This window comes from Prunus avium, chromosome 1 (genome assembly GCF_965620075.1).
Source record: "Prunus avium chromosome 1, drPruAviu1.hap1.1, whole genome shotgun sequence".
Taxonomy (NCBI): Eukaryota; Viridiplantae; Streptophyta; class Magnoliopsida; order Rosales; family Rosaceae; genus Prunus; species Prunus avium.
In genome coordinates this window covers 53,720,636-53,736,225 of record NC_142284.1, presented here as the reverse complement: position 1 = coordinate 53,736,225, position 15,590 = coordinate 53,720,636, and the positions used below count along the sequence as shown (strand labels likewise).

At 34.2% G+C, this 15,590-nt stretch overlaps 2 protein-coding genes across 6 annotated transcripts; both read left to right on the top strand.

Moving 5' to 3' along the window:
* The first annotated feature begins 229 nt into the window (after positions 1–229).
* Positions 230–2,514, top strand: LOC110744965 (UPF0481 protein At3g47200-like). 4 transcript variants are annotated; one of them, XM_088252604.1, is made up of 3 exons: positions 230–353; positions 943–1,345; positions 1,478–2,514. In XM_088252604.1, the coding sequence occupies exons 2-3, from the start codon at positions 1,001–1,003 to the stop codon at positions 2,315–2,317; spliced, it is 1,185 nt and encodes a 394-aa protein (XP_088108730.1). In that variant the 5' UTR covers positions 230–353; positions 943–1,000; the 3' UTR covers positions 2,318–2,514. The 4 variants fall into 4 exon arrangements, with proteins under 4 accessions (XP_088108730.1, XP_088108725.1, XP_021800703.2 ...); XM_088252599.1 differs by having other exon boundaries at positions 1,436–2,514; XM_021945011.2 differs by having other exon boundaries at positions 943–2,514.
* A 2,993-nt stretch (positions 2,515–5,507) lies between these two features.
* LOC148298027 (uncharacterized) lies at positions 5,508–8,908 on the top strand. 2 transcript variants are annotated; one of them, XR_015835139.1, is made up of 3 exons: positions 5,508–5,849; positions 6,036–6,109; positions 8,691–8,908. XR_015835139.1 is itself a non-coding variant. In XM_088251670.1 (2 exons), the coding sequence occupies exon 2, from the start codon at positions 6,186–6,188 to the stop codon at positions 8,643–8,645; it is 2,460 nt and encodes an 819-aa protein (XP_088107796.1). In that variant the 5' UTR covers positions 5,511–5,849; positions 6,036–6,185; the 3' UTR covers positions 8,646–8,908. The 2 variants fall into 2 exon arrangements, 1 of the variants encoding a protein (XP_088107796.1); XM_088251670.1 differs by having other exon boundaries at positions 5,511–5,849; positions 6,036–8,908.
* Positions 8,909–15,590: the final 6,682 nt, after the last annotated feature.

Genomic DNA, 15,590 nt, shown 5'->3' with positions numbered 1-15,590 from the left:
AGCATTGCAGACTCCGCACAAAGGACACAGAAACTTCACCGAAACACAAGAGAAGATACAAAAGATTTTACTTATAGTCAAAGGTATAGACAAACCCTTGTACAAAATGTTGGTTCTTTAGTTGTCGTGGGGCCTGCAATGGATTATTCAAACTTTCCCAAGACGTGCATAGACATGTCAAGGCAAAGGCAAGGAAGCTGCATGAGGAGTTGACCTGACTTCCAAACCAGCTTTCACTAGTTCTTATATTGAAATCTAGCAGAAGAGCAAGCTATCTGCATTGAGCTTTTCTAGCTACTCATCTACCAAAAGCAAAAAAAAAAAAAAACAACTTGGGTTTCAATCCATAGCAGGTATGTTTTCAATGCCCAAACTCCTTTCTCTGTCTTTCTTTATTTTTCTATGTTTTCTTGCACATCCAATTTCTTGAAGCTTTTAAGTGTCTTGTGTTTCATTTTAGTTGGAAATTGGAATTGAGCAAAAGGTTATGTAAATGTCGTATACAGTTTTCTTCTCTTCTAATGGGAATTTGGTTTGTCTTTGTTTTGACTGGAAGCATAATCTACCATCTGATATCATTACACAAAGAATTTGTTTTATTAGAAGCTCCAATAGTGCAGAACACGAAAAAGATTTTTTTTTTAAATGTAATAATTCATTCAAGACTTTCAATTCTTTTCCTTTCGAACACGTAAAAAAAAATGGTGTTTGTATGTTAATGTAAATTAAACTTTCGTACTGATTAGAATTTTCAATCAAAACTGCATTAGAATCTTCCAAGAATAATTTCAAGAAACAGAGTTGACCAGAAGAGTTTTGAATGAATTTGGTGCATTCAAATCGAATTCTTAAGGCACTAGTGTGGTATGTAAGAGTTACGAGGATCAAAAGTCTTTGTGTGTTTGGTCATATAGTTGAAAAATTTGTTTATTGTTGTGTCAGTGACTATCATTTCATTGTCATCCATTACGATTGACAACAACAAACACATCAGCGGAAAATGGCAGGAAGCGATCAAGCTCCACATGATATTGAAAACCCTTGCATTCCATTAGTAACTTCAATGAGTGAGGAGTTGGATGGCTTGTCTCCCCTCTCCTCCTTGTGTTGCATTTATAGAGTTCCTGAACGACTACGGCGTGTGAGTGAAAAGGCCTACACACCTCAGGTGGTCTCTATAGGCCCACTTCATCATGGCAAGGAAGGCCTAAAAGCCATGGAAGATCACAAAAAGAGGTACTTACAAGATTATATACGTCGGACCAGGGTAAGCCTAGCGGATTATGTACAGAAAGTAAAAGCCCAAGAAGCAAAACTGCGCAGTTGTTATGCAGAAACCATTCAGGTTAGCAGTGATGAATTTGTCAGAATCATTCTAGTGGATGCCGCCTTCATCATTGAGGTCTTGTTGAGGTATCGTTTCCATGAATTGCAGGATGAAAATGACCGCATATTTAACAAACCATGGATGTTGCAGGACGTATGGCCTGACATGCGGTTGCTTGAAAATCAGCTGCCATTCTTCATTCTTGAGGAACTTTTTGACCCCGAAAAAATCAAAGTCTCTTCTAACAATAAAAATATTGAGAGGCTTTCGATACTCAACCTTTGCCACAATTTCTTCAAAACTCTAATGCATATAGAGGGAACGGATGGCAATAAGGAGAAATTATGTGCTTCTAAAGTAGAACACTTTGTAGATTTTTGTAGAAATTTGTATCTACCTCCACCATTGAAACCACATGCCAAAGGGCCACTTGAAACTCTAAACACACCCAGCATCACAGAGTTACACAGAGCAGGAGTCAAGTTTAAGGTGGGATCACCGAAAAACTTATTCAACATACGATTCGCTAATGGGATTCTAGAAATTCCAAAATTAGCAATAAGTGATGAGACAGAGCTTACAATCAGAAACCTACTTGCCTTTGAACAATGCCATTGCATGGAGAATTACATAAACGATTATGTTGTCATCATGGATCGCTTTGTGAACACCGCAAAGGATGTGGAGTTGCTTGTTAAGCATGGAATCGTCGAAAATAGGCTCGGTGACAGCAGTGGAGGGTCTACTCTGATTAACAACCTTGCGGATGGGGTCATTGTGGACTCTAATGACTTCTATTTTGCTATTCTTTGTGAAGAACTCAACGAGTACTGCAGAACGTCTTGGCACAAATGGCAGGCAAACTTGAGACAAAACTATTGCAACACACCTTGGGCAACTATTTCAATTGCTGCGGCTATTTGTCTCCTCATACTCACTTTTATACAAGCAGTGTGCTCTGTTATCTCTGCTCTGCCTTCTAAGCGTTGAGAGTAAGTCTCTCCTTGTCATTTCCTTTTGGTCCTCCACATGACACGAGCTGGGTTTGTCACCAGCCTAGAGGTGTAAGAGAGCTGGAGAATGAAAACGTTAGTGTATATGTAGAAAATATAGCCTCTGTTGTTAGTGAAAGTGAGCTGTGTGCATGTAGAGTGATGGAAGCAATGTGGTTGTTTTATTTGTTTCTCTATGCTTGTTAGGTATGAAACTGTTGAAATTTTATAACTTTATTGTTAATCACAGAGCTGTTATGTTGGGTACTCCAAATGTAACAAATCATTGAAAATCTCATGTCGGTAGATACTACAGTCATTAATCTAAGACATCCTTTATCAAGGGAGGTTTTGTGCAAAAACCATAAGTGAAGCCCCTATTTCATACACATGAAATACGTTTTATTTTTCTTTGAAAAAAAGCAATGCATATTCAAAATATAAGTGAAAAAAAGTGTATTCTCTATGATTTTGTTTCTGTATTTTGGGTGTGTGCAATTGAATCTAAAATTGACACATAACTGATAAACTTAGAAGACATATAATACACTTATGAAATATGCTAGCGTCAGCCGCATGTGGGCGTATGTCACCTTATTACAACTCTTAAGCCTTTTTCGATACTGTATATCCTGGACGGTAGATGACTGGACCCAGGGCCGTCCCTGAGATTTTGAGGGCCCTGTGCGAAACTTAAATTGGGGCCTCACATAATCTAATACAAAAATATTATAAATAAAAATTTAACATAACTTAATGTCATAAACATTTTTTTTTATAACTAAAAGTCACCATCAATAAACATGTCATGACAATCCGAAATCAAATTCATAAAAATTTAAATGTTTCCATTTGATAAAGTTAAATATTAGTATGTTTGGTACAAAAATAAGCTCCTTGTGCCCCTACAAAGTCCCTTGTTGCCTCCAATAAGCAATCTATGTTTAATAGGAAAAAAAAAATTGGCAATCACAAATTAAAGAGTAGTTGCACACAAATGTCATTAACAAAGAAAATTTCCAAACCCCTATATAACCTGGAAGAAAACCCCAGCAAGAAATAGATAAATAATTCTAAAACTATATCATATAACCAATCACCAACATGATAATAATTTAATAAAATAAGTCATGTAATATATAGAATAGATTGAAATTTTAGATATATACTTGAATTTGAATTGAGATTTGAAGCTAACTATTTGATTTTGATGGTCTTTATGAATTTAGGAATTATGGTTTTCTTTTTTTGGTGTTGAAATTCTTGAAATTGAAAGAATAATAAAAATTGTCTCACGATTGAAAAAATAACCAAAGAGAGATTGATGAATGATGATGATTACGTACTAGAGAATCAGAAGAAACTATGAAGTTTTTGTTTTTGTTTTTAAATGAAGAGAGTACTTTTCTTGGAGGAGAAAACTTTTTTTTTAATTTTTAAAAGAATGATAAGGGGGGAGTAGAAAGTTTCTTTTTTTAAGGCTTTCTGTTTTTATTTATTTATAATTATGTAAAGTTTGTTGTTATAAAACAAAAATAGTATATAAAAAAAGGCAAATAGATGGACTTCGATGAGAATCGAAGTCAGGCGCTTTTGTTAAGTGAATACGCGCTGCAGCCAACTCCACTATACGCACTCTTGTGCAAATGTTTAGCACGCTGTAATATATATACAATTTATATAATATTAATATATATATATATAATATAAACAATTTTTTTTTCGGGGGCCCTCAAGAATTCGGGGCCCTGTGCGGTGGCACCACTTGCGCCACCCCAGGGCCGCCCCTGACTGGACCTTTGCCTCCGACCCAAATGTACATATATTTTCCTCCCTTTCTTGAGCTTATAACTTTTAAGCCTCCAACAACTCCATTCATAATTAATTTCGAACCCAGATAAAAAAAAAATCATAATTGATTTAATATTTTTCCCTTACATATTAATTAGGACGAAAAGGATAGAATTCTTGTCCCGAGGACCCAATACATATTAAAGCTAGATTTGATACACTTACACGGGAGCGGATCCGCTGTCTCCAAATTGATTGTCCTCCATTCCGCCCCACTAGTCAGCTAGTTAACATTAACTTTTTTATTTGGCAATTAAGAAAAATGTATTAACCAATAATCTCATGCTGGGTTCGGGGGTGAAAAAAAAGAAGGGGTGAGGGGTCTGTTGGGTGGGGGATTGGTCTAGCGGTGGAGGGTGGTGGTCATGGGGAAATGGGAGGAGAAGAAAACTGCAGGTTGGGGGGGGGGGGGGGGGGAGAGCGGTGTTATGTGTCTCTGGGTCCTTAGGATTTTTTTTCTTTTTTTTTTTAATTTTTCCAAAAATATATATTTTTAATGATTTGACAGACTATTAGATGACGTGTTGGTAGGGGGAATTGGCAATAAAAATTAGTTCATGCACTTAATTTTCCTAAAAAAAAGTGGAGGATGCAATATTGAAAGTAGCGTACAAGTTCAAGGGGTAAATTAACCATTTAGTAAAAGCAGGATGTACATGTGAAAATAGGACAATGTATAAATATTATAGAGTGATTGAAGCCAGTGTCGGACGGTATGAAGTATTTTAGAGTGATTGAAGGCAATTTGACTAATCCGTGCTTGCTTTATTGTTTATCTTTGCATGGGAGATTCATATTTGTGTTGTTGAAAACTTGAAACCTCTTGTTTTAATCAAGAAATTATAGTTATAAGCTATACACGTTTTGGTTCTGCCATCATCTTCAAAATTAACTTTTGCAGTTTCAATTGTTCTCTAATATAATCGACAAGATCCCTTAAACTTAAAAAAAATCCAATTTATCATTTCATGACAAATTGGTATATTAACGTAGAAGAAGAGTATGGGCTACTTGGTAATTTCATGATGATGATACAAAATATATTAATTGTTTCTTGATTGAAGCAAACTAGAGCGGAAAAGATAATTTAAAAACAAAGTATACTGGATACTTGCTATACACAGTAAAAGAAGAAACCAAAGATTGATAGGGAGCAGGGCCGGCCTTGGGCCTGGGCGCCGAGGGCGACGGCCATAGGCCTCTGATTTTTGGGGCCCCAAATTTTTTTTTAAATATTACAGGAGCCCATGTTTTAAATAAATTTAAAAAAAAAAAAAAAACACACATATTCTTATTTCCAGCTTCCAAAGCGATCTTTCCTATTTCCAACACGCTACCTCTTTTCTCATAAAAAAACTTTTCAGTATCCAAAAGATCTTTCCCTTTCCCAATTAACGTCTTCTCCTCTCTTTTCTCATTAAAAACTTTAGACTTTTCAGCATCCAAAAGATCTTTCCCTTTCCCAACGTGTTCTCCTCTCTCTTTTCTCATAAAAAAACTTTTCAGCATCCAAAAGCTCTCTTTAATATATTATTTCCAGTTTTTCTCTCATCCCTCTTTTATCTTTGTCTTTGAATTGATCTATCCATCCAAAGAAAGATTTGTAGATTTCTTTCTTCTACACTACACGATTTCTGTACAGAAGAAAGACCCTGAAAGATTATCTGAGTGAGGATGAGGTTCGTCAATAATAACCCTATATTTGAATTCTTTCCATTATCTTTATACATATTTTTTTTTATATTGAATTGTATGTTTTTAGGATTTGAATTCTACAGATTTGAATTCTTTAGGATGAGGTCGTCAATTATACAAATTTGAATTCTTTATACATATCCTTATACATATTTTTTATATCATTGCAGATGTGCAATATAGATCAATTGAAGTTAAAGCTCTGCAAGATTCAAGCTTTTTATACAACTTAAGCATAAACCAGGTTGTGTTTGGTGTGGTGTGTTTATTTTGTTCATTTGTTGTCTGTCACTTTCTAGATTTAAGAGTTGCAGTAAAAAATGATTAGGAAGTATGAATCTGGAAGTCAAAAAAGAAATAAAATGAAAAAAATAGAAAAAATGATTCAAACTCAAAGAGGAGCTCTTGATAAGTTTTTTAAAACTAGTTCTTCAATTGAAGATCCATCTAATGAATTAGTTCATGAATCACAACAACCAATTGGTCAGGAAGAAGAAATGATAGGAAATGAAGAGGTTGATGCCCTCATTGAGAATGAAAATAATCAAGAAGAAATGAGAGAGAATGCTTTGAATATCTATGATCCAAGAATTTGGGATAACATTGATAACAAAACGAAGGATATTTTAGTAGAAAAGGGTCCTGTAAGAGAAAGTAATCTCAAGTTTCCTGTGGATGGGCTCTCTAGGCATTTTCCATACTCTTATTATACAAGAAAGTTATCAAATGGGGAGGGTCAAGATAGAAAATGGCTAGTGTACTCAAAAGATGTGGACAAAGTATATTGTTTTTGTTGTAAGTTGTTTAAATCTGTGAAAATGAAAAGTTTGTTGGCAAATGAAGGGCTTAATGACTGGAAACGTTTAAGTGAGAGGCTTAAACAACATGAAACTAGTAGTGAGCATATCAATAACATGAGAACTTGGATTGACATGCAAATTAGATTGAAAAAGAATGAAACAATTGATAAAGAGCTACTAGTGCAAATGAAAAAAGAGAAGGAACATTGGAAATTGGTTTTAGTAAGAATAATTTCTGTTGTGAGATGTCTTGCTAAAAGAAATTTAGCTTTTCGTGGAGAGAATGAGAAAATTTACCAAGATAATAATGGTAACTTTTTGGGGCTGCTTGAATTAATTGCAGAATTTGATTTAGTATTGCAAGAGCATTTTAGACGTTTTCAAAATAATGAGATTCATTGTCACTATCTTAGTCATAAAATTCAAAATGAGTTTATTGGTATGTTAGGCTCCAAGGTTAGAAGTGCTATAATTGAAAAAATCAAAGAGGCAAAATATTTTTCTGTAATACTTGATTGTACTCCGGATGTAAGTAACCATGAGCAAATGACTTTAATAATTCGATGTGTAGATGTGTCAAATGCTCCCATAAAGGTAGAAGAATATTTTTTAGAGTTCTTAAAAGTGGATGATACATCTGGATGTGGGCTTTTTAATGAGTTACAGGTTGTATTAAAGTGTCTTGAACTTGATATTAATAATGTAAGGGGCCAAGGTTATGATAATGGAGCTAACATGAAGGGGAAAAACAATGGTGTGCAAACAAGGTTTCTAAAAATAAATCCTAGGGCATTTTATATGCCATGTGCTTGTCATTCTCTTAATTTAACAGTTTGTGATATGGCAAACTCTTGTGTTAAAGCTGTGTCATTTTTTGGTGTTGTGCAACGCATGTATACTCTATTTGCTAGTTCTACAAAGAGGTGGAAAATTTTTCAAGATCATGTCCATGGATTAACTCTTAAACCATTGTCAACAACAAGATGGGAAAGTCATATTAATAGTGTTAAAGCCATAATAACCCAAACTGATGATATAAGAGAAGCTCTGTTTGAATTGTCTAGGGTTAGTGAAGATGCAAAAACAAAGAGTGAAGCTGAATCTTTAGCTACACATGAACTTGAAAATTTTGAATTTTTGTTGGGCATGAGTATATGGCATAACATTTTGAAAAAAATTGACTTGGTTAGCCAAAAATTGCAATCTGGAGATATGCAAATTGATGTTGCAATACTACACTTGAAGGGGCTGGTCTCTTATTTTGTGGACTATAGGGAAAATGGGTTCACATTGGCCCTACTTTCTGCTAAAGAGATTGCATCAAAGATGGAAATTGACCCTATATTTCCTGAAAAACGTCAAAGTCGAAGAAAAAAACAATTTGATGAAAATTACCATAAAGAGATATTTCAATATGCTGAAGAATCTTTTAGGGTTAATTATTTTCTTGTTGTAGTTGATGCTGCAATTTCTTCTTTGAGGAGTAGGTTTGAACAATTAGAAATATTTGAAGGCATTTTTGGTTTTTTGTTTGATCCTAAGAATTTATTTCAAATGAATTATATTAGATTGCGTGAATGTTGTAGAAATCTTGAAGTTGCTTTAACACATGATAATGAATCTGATATTAATGCTGATGATTTGTTTTCTGAATTGGAAGTGTTACAAATGTATTTACCGAAAGAGACAAAGACAGCCATTGAAGTTCTTGAGTTTGTAAAAGTTGTGGATTGTTTTCCAAATGTCTCAATTGCTTATAGAATTATATTGACTCTGCCTGTAACTGTGGCATCTGCAGAAAGAAGTTTTTCAAAATTGAAATTGATAAAATCTTATTTGCGATCAACTATGTCACAAGAAAGGTTAAATGGATTGGCAATCTTATGTATTGAAAAGAATATGTTGGAAAATATTGATTTTGAAGAGGTTATTGATGATTTTGCTTCTCAAAATGCTAGAAGATCAAGAATTTTTCAGTGATTGTTTGTATTTTTAATGTTACAGCTTTTGTTTTTTGATTTGTAGATGATAGAGTGGAGGTCAAAGCTGCTGTTTGTGTACAATTGAGCCACTTGAGAACTAAGCCCTATTGAAGAGCCACTAAGCCATTTAAGATCTTTTGTTTTGTTTTGTTGAATTGAAGTTAAATATGATTTTTGTTGTTTATGGATCATGTACTTCTGGTTTTTTGTTGTTGTTAGTTGAATGAAATTATTCTATTTAAGCAGGTTGTTTATGGATCATGTACTTTTCAGGCTTAATCGTTTTATGGGGCTTTGCCATAAAAAGAAAAATGAATGAGCAAATTAAAAATAAAACATATATACTAAGGGCCTCATTTAATTTTTGGCCATGGGCCACCAAAATGTCAGGGCCGGCCCTGATAGGGAGGAATATGCATGCTTGAAAATTAGTTAAGGAATATGTGGGATTAAACCCAAAGCTTGTTCTAAAGGTTCCTTATCCCTCTACAAGTTAAAAAATTCCAGCAAGTAAATCATAACTTTGAACCATTATATGTCCCAAAGCAACATGAGGCTTCAGCAAATCTGCAACCCAACTAGAATCAATTTTTAAAATGAAGAAACATTTAGAAAAACTTAACATAGTCAATTTATAGTTCAACAGGAAAAGGAAAAATACTTCATTGGTCGTCAGAAGCTAAGATGGTGAAATTACAATTTGACACATATCCTCTTTATGAGTTGTGACATGTAATATTTATGTCTTTGCATTGCATACTAAAACAGAGTCCCCTGACACAAGTGAAAGGCAAGCTTGAAACTGGGCCTCTCTTTTCTAGGTCCTGTGGCATCAGTTCATGTTTCAGAATTCAGATAATGTGAACATAAAGGTAACCAGGTGTATGCCCCATGATTTAAGTTAGAACCTTTCAATTTATTCGAAACTCTGTCACTGGTATAGAGATTTGAGGTAATCAAGAGGTTTTTTAGATTATTGACTCATTGTACTATGAGATGATGTGAATGCCTTTGCTGGTATGAGTTATTTTGGCTCTGTAGAAAGGGTAGGAGAGAAACCTGCAACTACTAAAGATGATGTCAGGGCATAAAATTCATGCCACAAGAAAGTATTTGGCAAAATACAGAGGGAAAAGGCAAAAGTGAACAACAGAGAATAAATTTTATTTTAGGGGAAAAAAGATAAAGAAGATAAAGACTTTCACATAATGACTTGCTGGTGCAATGACATTTCTATATATACCTCCTTTATTATGGGGGTTGAAGGCAGATCAGCTTTGTCTTTAGTCTACCAAATAAAGGAACAAAATGGTAATCAATGTCCACATGTTTCATACGGCGATTTAACAATGTCATTAATGTGGAAGCAAAATATCTCATCCTAGGTCAAATAATTTGATTTTAATGGGATGTATCTGATTCAAATCCCTAATTACACCAACCTCGCCAAATCAGGGAATAATTCCTGGTGAAGGGGGCCAAGTGAGACTACCTGAGGTGTGTAGGCCTTACCATTCACACCACGTAGTCGCCTCCATATCTGTATTAATTCTGAGTATGATCCCCGCAGCCTGCAATCAAACATTTCATGGGTCATGGCAGATATGTCGGATTATATGTTCTTTGTAACAAATACTATTGGGTGCAAAGGATTTAAATTAGATTATGTAGAAGAAAGACTTACCAGAATCTCTGTTTCTCATTTACATTCAGCCAAATAAGTTATTGTTTTTCTTTCTTTGTTATACTCTTATATAATGGAGAGAAAGCATATTATATTCTTAAACCATCTTTAAAGCAAATAAACCCAAAGAAGAGGTTTCTTTATTCTTAGAACCCAAAGAAGAGTGATTGCTTGTTTGTGTGCAACTAATAATCTGATTCATGTTTGTCTTCTGCACTTTACTTTTTTTTTTCTTGTTGCACATTTGTTCCAAGAAGAAAATTGTAAACCTTCTCCCACCCAAAAGTCATATAACGTCAATCAACTGTAAAATAGTAAATATCTCTCAGATTTTTTATAATATATATATATATATATATATATATTTTTTTTTTCTTTCAGTGTTGGACAATTATCTTTTCCATTCCATTCCAGCTGAGTTTTATTCAGCCAATAAGAGTTAGTTGTAACTCTTAGTTCAATAAAACTCAAATTCTTGTTTCTTCCTTTACCACTTTTATTCAATATCTTTGAGAGAGAGGTGTAATTTGTAAACTCAATACCAACGGAAGAGTGTATAACTGGGCCTTGCCCTTTTTTCATGAGTGCATGTAGGAAGCAAAGTGTGTTTTTTTTTTTTATATAAAAAAAAGGACCTTTTCTATTGAGTGGGGCGAAAATATTCTAAACTCACACACACAATATGGATACTAGGACTCGATTGTGTTGTTATTAGGGGAAATGTAATGGATTATATTTTGTTTAGGTCAACGTAATGGATTTCTAACTCAAACTGGCCAAAGTCGCACATTAACATATAAAACTAAGTAAAAGCAAGGAAGCTCTGAGTTGACCTCGCTTCTAAAGCAACTTGTTCCCTTTTTTAAGGAGGGTGGGGGGCAAATTAAACCAAAGCAACTTGTTCTTCTTTTTTCTTCTTTGGGAGGTTAGGGGGAATGGAGGGGACGTAAATCAGCAACTTCTTGTTATACATAGTCGTCAAATATTGTGCTAGCTATTAATATGAGAACATTTCCGCTTCATCTACCAGAGGTGCAAACGATCTGCATTAAGCTTTTTCTGTGATCACTTACAAAAGACAGAACCAACTTGGTTTTGTTATACGTAGCAGGTGCGGTTTCACTTACTTAATTCTTAGTATTTTTTTTTTTTTCAATTCTTCATATTTTTTCATGAGTTGTATCCTTCTCCATTGCTATATCTTTTGTCTGTATTATTGAGATCATTGAGCAAAGCCCTCTGAAGGCCAAGTTCCGCACCACATGTTTTTAATTAGGGAAAGGGTTGCCAATGGGATCCAACCTAGTGGAAAAGGGCCTTAACTTGCAAACCATAGGTCTCAAGATCGAATCCCCACAACATCATAGTTGTGTGTGTGTATGAAATCTCTCCCCTCTAATTTAGACTATTGCTTGCTAAAAAAAAAATTAGGGAAAGTTTTTTTTTGTTTGTTGAAGTAAAATAGAAGAATTAATTATTATGATTTAAAAAAACTAGTTATATTATGATCATTGTGCTATAAACAAATAAAATATAGCACAATGCCTATACTTCTGTTAATGCTTTCTCTAGTTACTTTGAAAACAAAGGAAAAGAGCTTGCACCTATACTTGAAAGCTGCACTAGAAATTAACGGGTTCAACCTACACGATAAAAATTCAAGTAAACCCACCATGACCATTTTAATAAACGGGTGGGTTTCAGGTCAACCTGCCAACCTGCTAAAATACCTATCTAACCTCTTCATTAAATGGGTCAACTCGCCAACTCGCTAAAATACATATATAACCCGCCAACCCGCTAAAATACCCATGTAACCCGTCGAGCAGTTTCTTCGTTTCTTCTTCATTTTCTTCATGTTTCTTCATTTTTCTAATATATGTATTTCTTTTATTTCTCTTTCTCAATATTCATACATAGAGAGAGGCAAAATCTAATAACTATTTTATATATATTTTTTTTAAAAATACAATTACTTGATGAATGTTGGCACTAAAACTAGACAGATAGGGATGAGTGCAACTTACAAGTGATGTGGACGATCTAGAGATCGATTGAGTGCTAGACGCGGATTCTTCCTGTCCTTGGATGCTGATCCTAAATAGAAGGAAGCCGAGACTCGTAAGGTCTATGGAACCGGTGTGGAACCAGCCTAAGACCCTTCGATGCCAAAGTAAGTTTGTTTTCTAAGAGCTTTTGCTGCTGACAATATATTTAGCATAAAAGTCAAGCTGAAAAGTCCTCCCTGTATTGTAGTGAAGGGGCCTTTTTATAGAGGGCATTTGGTATGCTCTTAGTACTTAATTTCGAATGTGGGACTCGTGAGATGGCCCTATGAGGTTGACACGAGTCCTTAGATATTTCGGGCGGGCCCTTCGAGGTTGATTCTGCAGAATTGGTAGGGGGTACCGATTGTGGACTATGCTAGGCAGTATTCGACCGTTCGCTGCTTTGAGGCAATATCATCGGTAACTGATACCGATTGTTCTGCGCCTTGGGCACTTGGGGAGTTTCACTAATCCACGTGTCACTAAATGAGTGGAGGGTCAGATATGGTACAAACAATTAAATTATCAAAATTCAGGTTTTTTTATATTTGTTTGACCTTGTGAATTTGAGATGTGGGTCTTTGTTGTTTTTTTATTTGTCTTTAGTAATTTACTAAGTAAACAATAATTAAAGTAATTAAAAAATAGAAATTCCGATTATGGTATTTATAGAGTATAGCCGGGCGGCGGTACTTTTAAAATATTCTATTTGTAGCGTATAGCCGCGCGGTTATACTCTTTCAAAAAATAAATAAATAAATTGGGCCGCCTAGGCGCTATGCAGGTCCTTTTAAATAAAATAAACAGTATAGCCGCCCGGCTATACTCTTTAAATATCTAATGGGTGGCTTCTTTTTTTTTAAATTTTTTCTCCCTGATTTTCCTTTGTCGATAAGACTAGTCTAGAACATTATCCATTACGTTTAGGCCATTACCAAGGTATAGCTATTGTCCCCTTTTGATTTTTTACTTTTCCAAAGTTATAACCGTATAAAGAATTTAGCATTTTCCCATTTAATACGCGTATTATACACTTACATACGTATTTTTCAATAGTACTTCTATTTTTCGTATACTTCTTAAAGACTCGGTATAAGGAAAGCAAACATATAATACATGTATTGTACACGAACACATGTATTTTAATTATTATTCAGTATCAAAGAATAAAAAACAAAGTCCACAAAATAATTCAAAACAATTAATTACTATTTACCAAGTAATTTATGAAATCAATAAAATATTTCAATATTCACTAAAGAAATAATAATTAAAACATAATTACTAATTAAAGTAAGTTAAAAAAGGCTAAGGTATTACTTAATTACATGTATTAAATTAAAGAAGTTGGCCAAAAAACAAAAGGAAAGAAACTAATTTTATATTTTTAAAATTTAAAAATAAAAAAAATAAAAAAATAAAAGCAAAACAACCTCTCCTGATGAAATTCACCTTTGCCGACGAAATTGCGTTGGGAGAAATCTAATCCGGCAACTCTTTGCCGGCATAGACCTGTGCCGACGAAGTTTCGTCGGAAGAGGTTTTTAAAAAAAATAAATAAATATAAACTTAGTATCTTTAGGTCAATAAATTGTTTTTTTAAATTTTCTTTTTTAGTAATTAAATAATATCTTAGCCTAACCAAGGTGGTTATTGTGAGTGGCTCGGCACTCTCATTCCTTAAAAGAGGTCAGGGGTTCGATCCCTGCTCTAGTATGGAGTCACCACTTTGGCCAGCACTTTACCTCTTACGAGCCGACCCGGTATGAGCGGGGATTAGTCTGGGTTGTGGTTAAGGCTTAAAGGTGTCACCCATAGTTGGGGCTCATCCAGGACCACCTCATGGTTCAAACCAAAATATATATATATATATATATATATATATATATATATATATATATATATATCTTAGCCTGATTTAATTACTTTCATTAGTAATTATGTTCTAACTATTATTTCTCTAGTGAATAATTAGTATTAAATATTTTAATTAGCATCATAAATGATATTACTTAATAAATAGTATTTAGTTTTTAAAATTTTTAAATTTAATAAAATTATTAAATACTAATCATTCACTAAGTAAACAATAATTAAAACATAAGTAATAATTAAAGTAATTAAAACAGAGAATTTCAGATTATGGTATTTATAGAGTATACCAATTATAAGCGCATATAGAACTTGCAGAAACCTGGAATAGTATTTTACTTGGTCAAGTAAGAAGATATTTTTTGTTAGTAGTTAAATAATCTTATTAAAGGATGAAAATCTAACTACCGATTTTTCATACGGATTTCACTTGGAGCTATTCATACAAAATTCTGTTGGAAAAGTTGGAAGTAAGAAGGTCTTTGTGTACGTTTGCTCCTAGAAGTTGGGCAAAGGAGTATAATTGCAATGTTTAGATTTTCTAAACCGTCTACAATGATTTGTCTTTTTGGTATTTCTGTTTCTTTTCATAAGTTTGCTTGAAGCTTCTCATTTCAATGTTCATTATGAAATTTTTGAATCACCGCGCGCATGATGATCGGGAGGAAAATGGAAGGAATTGATGAAGCTGCAAATGACATAGAAAACCCATGCGATCTATTTATACCTTCGATGCTCGAGGAATTGGATAGTTTGTCTCCCTTGTCCCCTTTAAGGTGTATCTACAGAGTTCCTGAGCGATTACGGCATGGAAATGACAAAGCCTACACACCTCAGGTAGTCTCTATAGGCCCACTTCACCATGGAAAGCAGCACTTAAATGCCATGGAAGACCACAAAAAGGGGTATCTACAAGATTTTCTCTGTAGAACCCAGGTAAACTTGGGAGTATTATGTAGAGAAAATAAAGGACCAAGAAGCAAGGCTAAGAAGTTATTATGCTGAACCCATTGCGTTTAGCAGTGATGAATTTCTAAGAATCATTCTAGTGATTTTGTTATGTATATACAGAATCCCTAGAACGAATGCTTCATCAAACAAATGGAATAGCCTAAACTATCTCTATCGTGTTGGCGAGTCCTTACTTAGTTAGGAATTTGGTTCCTTATTTCATTAGAATTTTGGTTACTTACCAATTATCCATTTCACCGTGGCAGAGAAGGTTTGCAGGCCATGGAAGAACAAAGCAGGCACTGAGAATTTCAATTTGCTGAGAAAGGTTTATGTTCTTTGTCTTCTGTCAATTGACAAACATAAACGTTTCTTAAAAAAACCCCAA

Excerpts from the sequence above, each read along its gene's own strand:
- LOC148298027 (XM_088251670.1), top strand. The coding sequence starts at position 6,186 with ATGATTAGGAAGTATGAATCTGGAAGTCAAAAAAGAAATAAAATGAAA.
- LOC110744965 (XM_021945011.2), top strand. The coding sequence starts at position 1,001 with ATGGCAGGAAGCGATCAAGCTCCACATGATATTGAAAACCCTTGCATT.